Consider the following 14692-nt stretch of genomic DNA (forward strand, 5'->3'; position numbering starts at 1 on the left):
GTATACACTGCTCAAAAAAATTAAAGGAACACTTTTTGATCAGAGTATAGCATCAAGTCAATTAAACTTCTGGGATATTGAGCCGGTCAGTTAAGTAGCTGAGGGGGTTGTTAATCAGTTTCAGCTGTTCTGGTAATGAAATTAACAACAGGTGCACTGGATGGGCAATAATGAGACAACCTCCAAAACAGTAATGGTTTTACAGGTGGCATTTTCTTTCCCCTGCTCAGCTTTTTTGACTGTTTTTCACTAGTTTTGCAGTTGGCTAGGGTCAGTGTCACTACTGATAGCATGAGGCGATACCTGGACCCTGTAGAGGTTGCACAGGCAGTCCAAAGGCAGTCCAGGATGGCACATCAATAAGTACCATTGCCAGAAGGTTTGCTGTGTCTCCCAGCACTCAAGAGCATGAAGGAGATTCCGGGAGACAAGCAGTTACTCTAGGAGAGCTGGACAAGGCCCCTTAAACCATCAGCAGGACCGGTATTTGCTTCTTTGTGCAAGAAAGAACAGGATGAGTACACACTCATTCATCCATGTCTTTATGGACCTTGCTTTGTGCACTGGTGCGCAGTCATGTTGGAACGGGAAGAGGCCATCCCCAAACTGTTCCCACAAAGTTGGAAGCATGAAGTTGTCAAAAATGTCTTGGTATGCTGATGCGTTCAGGAGTTCCCATCACTGGAACTAAGGGGGCAAGCCCAACCCCTGAAAAACAACCCCACACCATAATCCCCCTCCACCAAATGATTTGGACCAGTGCACTAAGCAAGGTCCATAAAGACATAGATAGGCAAGTTTGGGGTGGAGAAACTTGACTGGCCTGCACAGAGTTCTGACCTCAACCCAATAGAACACCTTTGGGATGAATTAGAGCGGATTGATATGATTTTATTAGATTTTAAGCTCTTCTGAGCAAGGCCCTCCTAACCCTCTTGTATTTTAGATATTATATCTATTATCTTGTACTGTAGATCGCTGTGTAAACTGTTGGTGCTATATATGTATATGTATTATAATAATAATAATAATAATGATTCTGAGAAGGGACCTTCCATTCCTCTCTGCTAACAAAGACAAAAGCAGCTAAAGTGGTATTAAACACAGAAATGTATTAGATTGCAGTGTACCAATTTTTATATCTGCATTATTTTTTAGGCTTTTTTTCCTATGTTTTCCCCTGTTTTCATAGCCAGTAAGCTGTCCAGCAAAAGTGGCAGTTAGTCTAGGTTCACACCTATGCAGCTGCGTATGATGCGTTTTTCAGGCACGTTTTTCAGTGCATTTTGCGTTTTTCAACCAGCAGTTTTTTATGCGCAGAGCCCCCCCTGCCCCAAAGCACCCCCCCCATGTTTAGGGCATGCGGCCTGGTATGGTTTAGGGGGGGGGGGCGCTCGCTCCTCCCCTCCCTTTCCTGAGCTGCCGGGTGGCATGCTCAGATAAGGGTCTGGTATGGATTTTGGGGGGACCCCCATGCCGCTTTTAAAAAAAATTTTGGTGTGGGGGGTTCCCTCCGAATCCATACTAGACCCGAAAGGCCTGATATGGACCTGCGGGGGGAACCCCACGCCGTTTTTTTTTCACCAATTTTTTTGGCGGCAAATTTTTTTTTTACATTCAGCTTTCAGCAGGGAACCCCGCTGACAGCTGATGACTCATAAGTTGCTAAGGATGCGGCGGCCGACTTCCTGGCCGCCTGCTTAGCAATCATCTATATACAGTGGTAAATAAGAACCGCAAAACGCAAATCGCATCACAGACGCACCACTTCTGGTGCAGCTCCATTGAAATCTATAAGCCGCAAATAGCGAGAAAAAAGTCCCCGACCCTTTCCAAAAAAGCAACGGCCACAAAACGCATAGATGTGAACTTGTACCATAGGTAACCATGTTAAATGGACTGTAGTGTGTTTCTGCAAACTGCAAAACGGACTAAAAAACGCACGCACTGACAGGGGTGCTTACAGCTATTATTAATTTATGAAAAACATGTATACCAAAAGGGAAAAAAAAATGTTGCTTTTAACTGCTTAATTTGTGTTAGATGGAATCCGGCTGTAATTTGTTAGTTAAGTCCATCTAAATCTGTTAGTACATCTAATGCTGTGTACACACGATCGCACATTCCGACAACAAAATCCATGTTTTTTTTCAGACGGATGTTGGCTCAAACTTGTCTTGCATACACACGGTCACACAAATCTTGTCTGAAATTCTGATCGCCAAGAACGCAGTGACATACAACACGTACAAAGAGCCGAGAAAAATTAAGTTCAAAAGCCAGTGCGGCTCTTCTGCTTGATTCCGAGCATGCATGGAACTTTGTGCATCGGAATTGTGTACACACGATCGGAATTTACGACAACGGATTTTGTGGTCGGAAAATTTGAGGTCCAGATCTCAAATTTTGTGTGTCGGAAATTCCGATGGTAAAAGTCAGATGGAACCTACACACGGTCGGAATTTCCGACAACAAGCTCCGATCGACTGACAATGCTGCTTTCCAAAGATGTCTCCATCGCTGCTGCTCTATCAATAATAGAGACACCCTAATGCCCCGTACACACGGTCGGACTTTGTTCGGACATTCCGACAACAAAATCCTAGGATTTTTTCCGACGGATGTTGGCTCAAACTTGTCTTGCATACACACGGCACACAAAGTTGTCGGGACTATAAACGGGGCAGTGGCCAATAGCTTTCATCTCTTTATTTATTCTGAGCATGCGTGGCACTTTGTCCGTCGGATTTGTGTACACACGATCGGAATTTCCGACAACGGATTTTGTTGTCGGAAAATTTTATCTCCTGCTCTCCAACTTTGTGTGTCGGAAAATCCGATGGAAAATGTCCGATGGAACCCACACACAGTCGGAATTTCCGACAACACGCTCCGATCGGACATTTTCCATCGAAAATCCGACCGTGTGTACGGTGCATAAAACCGAAGTGTCTCAAAAAGTGAGAATGCAAACTGAACAGAGCATTAATATTAGCAGTAGAAGGAATAGGAAATCAAGCCCAACCAAAGTCACAAATATGCTGTAGATGTGTAGTTAGACAGATGTTGTACTCATAGACCTTAATTTTAATAGTTTGCCCTCTCCTGTTGCAGCTGTTGTTCAGACTGTAAATGTGAACATACAGTCCACAAGGCCCCCGAGTAAAGCTGGATACACACTATACAACTTTTGTTCAATTTCCTTTAGGTTTACCTTCAACCATGTAGGACAAAGACCTAGTGTTTAGGTTTGACCTCATATTATATGGTTTTGGTAAATCTAAAGGAAAAAACTGAAGAAAATTGTTAAGTGTGTATCCAGCTAGACTCAGAACTCAACAAAACAACATGTCTGTTTGAGGAAACTTGTGATAAAGGGTGTGGATATTACTCAGCTCTGCCAGCACAAACTATTGCAGTGTTAGAGCAGAAACCAGTGGGAGAAAAAGCATTATTTAAAGTTTTTCCTAGCATGAATCAGTCACGGCCCATTTTATGTGAGGTAACTAAACAGTTTTGGGAAAACACCTTTTCTATTTCAGGATGACTATGCCCCTTTGCCTGAAGCCAACTCCACAAAGACATCATTTGATGAGTTTGGTGTGGAGGAACTCGAGTGGCCTGCACAGAGCTATAACCTCACCCCATTTTGGGATGAATTGGAACACCAATTGTGAGTCAAATCGTCTCATCTGATATCAGTATCCGACCTCACAAATGCTTTTTTGACCAAAATGTACACAAATTTCACATGAACAAAATGGAGGCCACTATAGCCAGAAAGTGGGAGGAAACTCCTTACTAATATCAATGGAGGCTTTTAAAGCAAAAAAGGGGAGCAAAGTCCTTATTAATATCCATTATTTTGGAGTGGGATGTCCAATAAACTCCGAAAAGGTCAAGACAGAGTAAAGAAGAGGGTGCTCCCAAGCCCTCTCACTGCCCAGTTCTCTGGCTGATTGGTAGTATCTGAAGACGAAGCTTGCTCCAGCTTCGGCATATCACAAATCCACAAAACAAAACTGATCAACCATATGTCTCTCACCAGACGAAAAGGTCGGTGACACAGTAGACCATGCTAATAAAATCTTCTTTATTAAGACCCATCAGAATAAATGGGAATCCAATAAACAAGACACGTCGACACATTTCAGCCCTGGAAGGCTTTAGTCATACACAGGACACTGCAATGGGGGGGGCACAGTACACTACAGTGGGGGAATGATGTGAAGGGGGGGCAGAGGACATTGCTTTGGGGGGGGTACCGGACACTATGGTGCTAGGGGGAGGGGACAGAGGACACTACTTTGGGGGGGGGGGGGCAGGGGGCACTAATGTGGGTGAGGCAAAGAACACTACTGTGTAGGGGGGGCAGACACTGTGGGGAGGTTGATGTGAAGAGGGGAAAAGGACACTACAGTGGGGGTGGGAAGAGTTACAGGACACTACTGTGAGGAGTGATGTGAACTTATATGAAAGGGGGAAGGAAATACTACTCTGTGGGTGGGGCAGTGATGTGAAGGGAGGCAGAGGACACTACCCCCCTTCCCCCTGGGGTTCTTTGATTTCCTCCATGTTGTCCAGGTAGATCTCAACCTCTAAAAGGTTGCCTACCCTTGGTTTATCGGGTACCTTATCGTAATTACATTATGTATTTGGATTTTTTATCTGCCAAAGGATGGCCAGCTTGGTTTACCTGACTGCATATGGCTTATGGCCTCTGCCTTGCGGTGAAGTCCAACTTTGTCCCACTGGTTAGTTTTGTCCAGGAACAGGGTGGCAATGACAAGCGGTGCCATTTTGTACATATTTTGCTCCGCACAGCCAGTTGGTAGTATGATCAAATTGTTCAAATTCTTGCCATCAATTGATTCTTCTATGAAATCAGCAATTGGAGATCCTACAATAAAAGGAAAAAAACATTAGGCAAAAACTATTTTTTTCTCTTTGTTTTTGTCACAGCTATTCAGTATAATCTGTTGATCAGTGCAATCACATCACCACTACCGAAGGACTTTGCTGACATCTCATTATGTACTTCCTAACTGTTCCAATTTTGGCAAAACACTGCTACTACAGGGCTGTGAGCAGCCTGATTATGCCCTGTCCTCCACCCGGGGGACACATAGGAAGAGGATATGGATAGCTATGCCTCTTGGGAAAGACAGAAAACTTGCTTGGAGGAACTTGGACTGATGGCAGATGTAGTCTCCACACTGTAACATAGTCCTGTGGAAAGGAGCAGCAGGAAAGCGCAAACTACATTTTCCAGGGTACCTTGAAAGAGGAGGCAGAGCAAGAAGGGAAAAAGGAGAAATGAGGGCCTGCTTGGAGAGAATATCATGCCTGGGGGTACAGAGGCTGGAAGGTAGTTTTTGGTTATATACTGGCTTGTATTATCCATTCCTGAGACTTATGTCCTTTGTGCGATACACAAATCCATGAGCCATGCCCCCTTTGCAGTATGCACTCCTGAGTGCTGCGTGATGTGCACTGCTGCACCCTGTGCTATACGCACTACTGCTTTTCTAAGCCCTGCGTGAATACTCACTCCTGAGCACTGCAGAATACTCGCTCCTGAGCACTGCAGAAGGCTCACTCCTGTACACTGCAGAATAAACACCCCTGAGCCCTGTGCAATATGCACTCCTGGGAACTGCAGAATACATATTCCTAAACCCTGAACCTGTACCCTCAGCTGTGTGCATTTCACATTTCTGAAACCTGCATCCTATGCGATATGCATCCTGAACCTTGTGTGATACGTACTTCTAAACCCTGCATCCTGCATTATATGCACTCCTGAGACCTGTACTCTGTGCATTACGCATTCTTGAACCTTTACCTCCTGTGTGATATGCAATTCTGAGCCCTGACCACACCCACCATTTGCACTAGCGTGCTGCATGCACCACTTTCCTTCTCTTCCCTGGGGGGAAGGGGGTGGGTGGCATGGAGTAAGGAAGAGAAGGGTAATATGAGAACCTGCACCTATTTTCTGAGAAAAAAATCTTGCCTAAACCTAACACTTAATCTTAAGGTAGAATTCACACCTGTGTGTCGCGTCACAGATTTTTCGTACTATTTTGCACGTTTGCTGCATACATTCACTTGAATGGGCTGCCCTACAAGCGACAAATGTGCAAAAGCAGCTCCTGCATCTTTTTTTACAGTGAGCCTCACGCACTTTTACAATGCGTGTTTTGGTGTGTTTTTTGTGTGTTGTCATGCAACTGCTATCCGTGTTTGGGGTGCCAATAAGAATTGGTGTGAATTTGGCATAATAGTTAGGCACTTAATGCTTAACATTCCATTCTAACCCTTAACCTGTTCTGCAACACTTAAGACCCCTAATCTAACAGCTTACCCTAAACCCTTAAAGAAGACCTTCATCCTCTTTTTGCACCTTATATAATATTAATGTTTAAAAATGGCAGGATTGTGACATTACTCGCAGACTCAGATATCCCAGGAGACTGTGAACAACTCTAAGAGAGCTGAGTGCACATGCACTGCCAATCCCAGTCTTCTTTTAACTTTCACATGTGGGGTGAAGTTCCTCTATCTCTTTATCCTTTTCTCTTATATTAACTGGATTAAGTCATTAAAGTCTATGGGGTAAAAAAGGTGTGATTTTGAAGACTTTGCACACTTTTTTTTATGCATTGAGAATGTGCTCACAGGTCAGTTGGACTTTAACGCTTTTTCTGCTGCATACTTATCTCGTCTTGCACCAAGAACCTCTTGGGTGATAGTATGCACCCTCCATGCCATATTCAAATAATGCTGAGAAATCAGACGAAACTGCTGTGAGGATTCCTTAGACCATTCCCAACCAAGATTCTATAGAACCCTGTGGTTCCTCCAGAGGTTCCTTGAGCTATGGCTTATTGACTTCCTTCCATTGGTTCCAGGACCAATGCCACGTGGCCAAGCCAGCGCTTTGATACCAATGATCTTTTTTATCTGTCTTTAAGGGTGGCATTCTGACCACCACTGCAATGTTTGCATTCCTCCTACTGACCACCAAGGAAAGGGGAATTTTCCCCATTGACCCTCTATGAATTAGTTTTAGTTCCCTGAGGGTTCCCTGTGACCTTAAAATTATACTAGGGGTTCCTCTCGGGTAAAATATTTTGAGAAAGGTTGCCTTAGACTGTTAAGTAAGAATAAATCAGCCTCCTACATACAGTGGATTCATTATAGAGCCTGATTCTGGGAAGCTGTCAAGTTCTCACAGTGCCATTGGTCAGTTACTTAATTGTTTGGTGAACATATCATCAAAGAAGAAGATTTTCCTATTGAATAAAATAAGCAATCAAAAAGACACTGTCATAAAAGATTAATGGAAGCCGCCATTATTAAGAATACTAGTTCCCTGGCTGGCATGCTGATGCTCTAACTTCAATGCTGTTTGGGTTGCTGGCCAAGAACAAATATAGTGATAGCTAGATCTCGCTCCTTTCAACTTCCATTTACAGCATCTTTGTTCTGAGACTGTGCCTTAAACATACTAAAGTCAAGAATAGCCAGGCATCTAGATTTTCAGAAGGAAGTTTTCAATGGCAGCCCTCATAGTGAAGCTGCAGCCATGAGCATTTTTTAGCTGAAGCTTTTGCGTGGTGAGTGCGCATTTCGTAAGTTTGGTGAATGGGAGTTCACGTGGTGATATTTCTTATGCTGTGGTGATGCACATGGATTTTCATTTTTTGGACTTTTGGATCATCACAAGGAATTTATGGACTTATTAAAGATTTATATATGTGATTCTGCATATTGACACTGAATTTCATATTACTATCTAGGATCGAAGAGCTGCAATTATTGTTGTATTATCAATTTTCAAGCAAATCATGCTGATTTTAAAATGTGTGTTAAAAATGAAAACAACTGCCCCAGACACAAAGTGTTTAAAAGTAGCCCCACCTAGAAAAACATTTTGGGAGATACATAACCTTTTACATTGACGAGGAGTGAAATAGTCGACTGTGGAGCAATCTTCTTATTCTTGAGTGATTTGACATTCACTACCTGCTCTCCACCTACAGGATCAAAGAGGAAAATTCAGTGCATAGTACATTTACTGTCTCCATGTAGAGTTCACCGTGCAGGCTGCTGCCCAACCATTGCATAAATCTATTATAAAAATAAATAAATAAAGACCAATTCCAGACAGATTTTTAAGTGTTCTTGCATAGCAAGACCACTTATTGTTATCTCACATATATATTATTAAGTGTTCTTGCATAGCAAGACCACTTACTGTTATCTCACATATATATTATTCTTATTATTATAGCCAAATTTACCACCCTAACTCCTCCCACAGTTTTTGACACTCATTGAAACTACACTCTAGCCCCCTCCAAATTTGAAGGGCAATTTCTAAACTGCGACCGTGCCTTCAATTTTAATATTTCAGAGACATACTATATATCAAAATCTAGGTCTGGGTCTTGTGATTCTCACAATATAAAGATCTTCGCTGTAGGATGTATAGTTTTTAAAATACGGCCATTTGTTTAGAGGTCATTTCAGGAAATTTTAGCCATTAATCAGAGTGTACTGTTAGTGTTTGTTTTGTTGCCATGGTTACCAAAGCTTCTGTTATACACAGGGGGGAAGGTGGCTGGAGCATCTCAGCTGATTACAGAGCCCGGGGGAGGGGACAGACACACCATGTACTGATTTATAATAGAGGAATATGATGGGGCAGTTTTGATGGGGTAATTCTGATGGGGCAGTTTTGATGAAGCAGTATTTGGGAAGCATAAACAGGGCATGAGCGTTGCTAGGAAACAGTGGTTGTAAACACAAGATGCTGAGACACCCCAAATGCATGTGACTTCATCTGCTAGACTTGATAATGCTTGTAGACTCCTCCCACAGTTTTCACACTACAGAGACAAATAATATACCGAAACGAGCGGATTGTTCCCGATTGGTGTGTTATTACTTTGTGGAATGTTTTGCCGAATGGTCCACGAAATGACGTTTTTGCGGCGAAATTGGTCCCATAGGAATGAATGGCGAAATGTTCAAAACTAGAGTGGGAAGTGACAAAAGCTGACAACCCCATGATCAGCCAAAACATAATGACCACCCCATGATCAGCCAAAACATTATGACCGCCCCATGTAAAAAAAAAAAATATTTTTGAAAAAAAAAAATAATTTTTGAAAAAAGTAAAAAAATAATTTTTGAAAAAAAAAAAAATCATTTTTGAAAAAAAAAAAATATTTTTGAAAAAAAAAAAATATTTTTGAAAAAAAAAAATATTTTTGAAAAAAAAATTACTTTTAAAAAAAAAATTATTTTTGAAAAAAAAATATATTTGAAAAAAAAAATATTTTTGAAAAAAAAAATTATTTTTGAAAAAAAAATTACTTTAAAAAAATAATAATTTCGAAAAAAAAATTATTTTTGAAATAAAAAAATTACCTTTGAAAAAAAAAATTACTTTTGAAAAAAAAATCATTTTTGAAGAAAAAAAAATCATTTTTGATTAAAAAAAATTCATTTTTGAAAAAAAAAATTACTTTTGAAAAAAATGTTCAGCTCTTTCAGCGAATGATGGAACTTTTTTACTACTATTTATACTTTTTAAAATATTAAGCTTTTTAACACTTTTCACAGTTACTCAAGCCACTCCACCCCACCCAGTTACTCCGCCCACTCCAGTTGTAGAGGCAAGAACACTTTCACAATTTCCCCAGAAATTGTACCTTTTCTAGTTAAGTGTTCTTGCATAGCAAGACCACTTATGCCGCGTACACACGGTCGGACTTTTCGTCTACAAAAGTCCAACGGACGCCGACGGACTAAAGCTGGCTGGTAATCCGATCGTGTGTGGGCTTCTCCGGACTTTCAGCAGACTTTTTCAGCCTCAAATCCGACGGACTTTAGATTTGAAACATGCTTCAAATCTTTACGTCGTAACTACGACGGACCCCGAAATCCGCTCGTCTGTGTGCTAGTCCGACGGACAAAAACCCATGCTAGGGCAGCTATTGGCTACTGGCTATGAACTTCCTTATTTTAGTCCGGTGTACGTCATCACGTACGAATCCGTCGGACTTTTGTGTGGTCGTGTGTAGGCAAGTCCGTTCGTTAGAAAGTCTGCTGCAAGTCCGCCGAAAGTCCGCCGGAAGTCTGTCGGACAGGCTGTCGGACTTTTGTAGACGAAAAGTCCGACCGTGTGTACGCGGCAATACTGTTATCTCACATATATATTATTCTTATTATTATAGCCAAATTTACCACCCTAACTCCTCCCACAGTTTTTACACTACATAGACAAGTAATATACCGAAACGTGCGGATTGTTCCCGAATGGTGTGCTATTACTTTGTGGAACGTTTCGCCGAATGGTTCACAAAATATCGTCGTTTTTGCGGCGAAATTGGTCCCATAGGAATGAATGGGGAAACTAGAGTGGGAGATGACAAAAGCTTTAAAATCAGAACATGATTTCTAAACTGCCGCCACTCCCTCATTTTCAAGCCCACCTACACAAATCTTATATCAAAACGTTCAGCTATCCCTGCTGCCACTAAACATGTCCACGGCTAAGCCATAGTCCTGATAGTTTTCACAATATGACCATTTGTTTGTAACTCACGCCGTCCATTGACATTCATTGAAACTACACTCTAGCCCCCTCCAAATTTGAAGGGCAATTTCTAAACTGCGACTGTGCCTTCATTTTTAATATTTCAGAGACATACTATACATCAAAATCTAGGTCTGGGTCTTGTGATTCTCACAATATAAAGATCTTCGCTGTAGGATGTATAGTTTTTAAAATACGGCCATTTGTTTAGAGGTCATTTCAGGAAATTTTAGCCATTAATCAGAGTGTACTGTTAGTGTTTGTTTTGTTGCCATGGTTACCAAAGCTTCTGTTATACACAGGGGGGAAGGTGGCTGGAGCATCTCAGCTGATTACAGAGCCCGGGGGAGGGGACAGACACACCATGTACTGATTTATAATAGAGGAATATGATGGGGCAGTTTTGATGGGGTAATTCTGATGGGGCAGTTTTGATGAAGCAGTATTTGAGAAGCATAAACAGGGCATGAGCGTTGCTAGGAAACAGTGGTTGTAAACACAAGATGCTGAGACACTCCAAATGCATGTGACTTCATCTGCTAGACTTGATAATGCTTGTAGACTCCTCCCACAGTTTTCACACTACAGAGACAAATAATATACCGAAACGAGCGGATTGTTCCCGATTGGTGTGTTATTACTTTGTGGAATGTTTTGCCGAATGGTCCACGAAATGACGTTTTTGCGGCGAAATTGGTCCCATAGGAATGAATGGCGAAATGTTCAAAACTAGAGTGGGAAGTGACAAAAGCTGACAACCCCATGATCAGCCAAAACATTATGACCACCCCATGATCAGCCAAAACATTATGACCGCCCCATGTAAAAAAAAAAAATATTTTTGAAAAAAAAAAATAATTTTTGAAAAAAGTAAAGAAAAAATTTTTGAAAAAAAAAAAATCATTTTTGAAAAAAAAAAAAATATTTTTGAAAAAAAAAAATATTTTTGAAAAAAAATTACTTTTAAAAAAAAAATTATTTTTGAAAAAAAAATATATTTGAAAAAAAAAAATATTTTTGAAAAAAAAAAATTATTTTTGAAAAAAAAAAATTATTTTTGAAAAAAAAATTACTTTAAAAAAAATAATAATTTCGAAAAAAAAATTATTTTTGAAATAAAAAAATTCATTTTTGAAAAAAAAAATTACCTTTGAAAAAAAAAATTACTTTTGAAGAAAAAAAATCATTTTTGATTAAAAAAAATTCATTTTTGAAAAAAAAAATTACTTTTGAAAAAAATGTTCAGCTCTTTCAGCGAATGATGGAACTTTTTTACTACTATTTATACTTTTTAAAATATTAAGCTTTTTAACACTTGTCACAGTTACTCAAGCCACTCCACCCCACCCAGTTACTCCGCCCACTCCAGTTGTAGAGGCAAGAACACTTTCACAATTTCCCCAGAAATTGTACCTTTTCTAGTTCTTATTATTATTATTATAGCCAAATTTACCACCCTAACTCCTCCCACAGTTTTTACACTACATAGACAAGTAATATACCGAAACGTGCGGATTGTTCCCGAATGGTGTGCTATTACTTTGTGGAACGTTTCGCCGAATGGTTCACGAAATATAGTAGTTTTTGCGGCGAAATTGGTCCCATAGGAATGAATGGGGAAACTAGAGTGGGAGATGACAAAAGCTGGAAAATCAGAACATGATTTCTAAACTGCCGCCACTCCCTCATTTTCAAGCCCACCTACACAAATCTTATATCAAAACGTTCAGCTATCCCTGCTGCCACTAAACATGTCCACGGCTAAGCCATAGTCCTGATAGTTTTCACAATATGACCATTTGTTTGCAACTCTCGCCGTCTATTGACATTCATTGAAACTACACTCTAGCCCCCTCCAAATTTGAAGGGCAATTTCTAAACTGCGACTGTGCCTTCATTTTTAATATTTCAGAGACATACTATACATCAAAATCTAGGTCTGGGTCTTGTGATTCTCACAATATAAAGATCTTCGCTGTAGGATGTATAGTTTTTAAAATACGGCCATTTGTTTAGAGGTCATTTCAGGAAATTTTAGCCATTAATCAGAGTGTACTGTTAGTGTTTGTTTTGTTGCCATGGTTACCAAAGCTTCTGTTATACACAGGGGGGAAGGTGGCTGGAGCATCTCAGCTGATTACAGAGCCCGGGGGAGGGGACAGACACACCATGTACTGATTTATAATAGAGGAATATGATGGGGCAGTTTTGATGGGGTAATTCTGATGGGGCAGTTTTTATGAAGCAGTATTTGGGAAGCATAAACAGGGCATGAGCGTTGCTAGGAAACAGTGGTTGTAAACACAAGATGCTGAGACACTCCAAATGCATGTGACTTCATCTGCTAGACTTGATAATGCTTGTAGACTCCTCCCACAGTTTTCACACTACAGAGACAAATAATATACCGAAACGAGCGGATTGTTCCCGATTGGTGTGTTATTACTTTGTGGAATGTTTTGCCGAATGGTCCACGAAATGACGTTTTTGCGGCGAAATTGGTCCCATAGGAATGAATGGCGAAATGTTCAAAACTATAGTGGGAAGTGACAAAAGCTGACAACCCCATGATCAGCCAAAACATTATGACCGCCCCATGATCAGCCAAAACATTATGACCGCCCCATGTAAAAAAAAAAATATTTTTGAAAAAAAAAAAAAAATTTTGAAAAAAGTAAAAAAATAATTTTTGAAAAAAAAAAATCATTTTTGAAAAAAAAAAAAATATTTTTGAAAAAAAAAATATTTGAAAAAAAAAAAATTATTTTTGAAAAAAAAAAATATTTTTGAAAAAAAAATCATTTTTGAAGAAAAAAAAAATCATTTTTGATTAAAAAAAATTCATTTTTGAAAAAAAAAATTACTTTTGAAAAAAATGTTCAGCTCTTTCAGCGAATGATGGAACTTTTTTACTACTATTTATACTTTTTAAAATATTAAGCTTTTTAACACTTGTCACAGTTACTCAAGCCACTCCACCCCACCCAGTTACTCCGCCCACTCCAGTTGTAGAGGCAAGAACACTTTCACAATTTCCCCAGAAATTGTAGCTTTTCTAGTTAAGTGTTCTTGCATAGCAAGACCACTTACTGTTATCTCACATATATATTATTCTTATTATTATAGCCAAATTTACCACCCTAACTCCTCCCACAGTTTTTACACTACATAGACAAGTAATATACCGAAACGTGCGGATTGTTCCCGAATGGTGTGCTATTACTTTGTGGAACGTTTCGCCGAATGGTTCACGAAATATCGTCGTTTTTGCGGCGAAATTGGTCCCATAGGAATGAATGGGGAAACTAGAGTGGGAGATGACAAAAGCTGAAAAATCAGAACATGATTTCTAAACTGCCGCCACTCCCTCATTTTCAAGCCCACCTACACAAATCTTATATCAAAACGTTCAGCTATCCCTGCTGCCACTAAACATGTCCACGGCTAAGCCATAGTCCTGATAGTTTTCACAATATGACCATTTGTTTGCAACTCATGCCGTCCATTGACATTCATTGAAACTACACTCTAGCCCCCTCCAAATTTGAAGGGCAATTTCTAAACTGCGACTGTGCTTTCATTTTTAATATTTCAGAGACATACTATACATCAAAATCTAGGTCTGGGTCTTGTGATTCTCACAATATAAAGATCTTCGCTGTAGGATGTATAGTTTTTAAAATACGGCCATTTGTTTAGAGGTCATTTCAGGAAATTTTAGCCATTAATCAGAGTGTACTGTTAGTGTTTGTTTTGTTGCCATGGTTACCAAAGCTTCTGTTATACACAGGGGGGAAGGTGGCTGGAGCATCTCAGCTGATTACAGAGCCCGGGGGAGGGGACAGACACACCATGTACTGATTTATAATAGAGGAATATGATGGGGCAGTTTTGATGGGGTAATTCTGATGGGGCAGTTTTGATGAAGTAGTATTTGGGAAGCATAAACAGGGCATGAGCGTTGCTAGGAAACAGTGGTTGTAAACACAAGATGCTGAGACACTCCAAATGCATGTGACTTCATCTGCTAGACTTGATAATGCTTGTAGACTCCTCCCACAGTTTTTACACTACAGAGAC

General features: G+C 40.2%; 1 protein-coding gene across 1 annotated transcript in view; it reads right to left on the reverse strand.

The window, feature by feature from the left end:
- The window catches only part of LOC141133435 (complement C3-like), a 286038-nt gene that overhangs the window by 94013 nt on the left and 177333 nt on the right, over positions 1-14692 (reverse strand). The window contains exons 23-24 of the mRNA XM_073622822.1: positions 7956-8042; positions 4697-4900 (exon numbers count right to left, since the gene is read on the reverse strand). Coding sequence (XP_073478923.1) covers positions 4697-4900; positions 7956-8042 — 291 coding nt within the window. The remainder of the gene's footprint in view (positions 1-4696; positions 4901-7955; positions 8043-14692) is intronic.

Source organism: Aquarana catesbeiana, linkage group LG03, assembly GCF_042186555.1.
Source record: "Aquarana catesbeiana isolate 2022-GZ linkage group LG03, ASM4218655v1, whole genome shotgun sequence".
Taxonomy (NCBI): domain Eukaryota; kingdom Metazoa; phylum Chordata; class Amphibia; order Anura; family Ranidae; genus Aquarana; species Aquarana catesbeiana.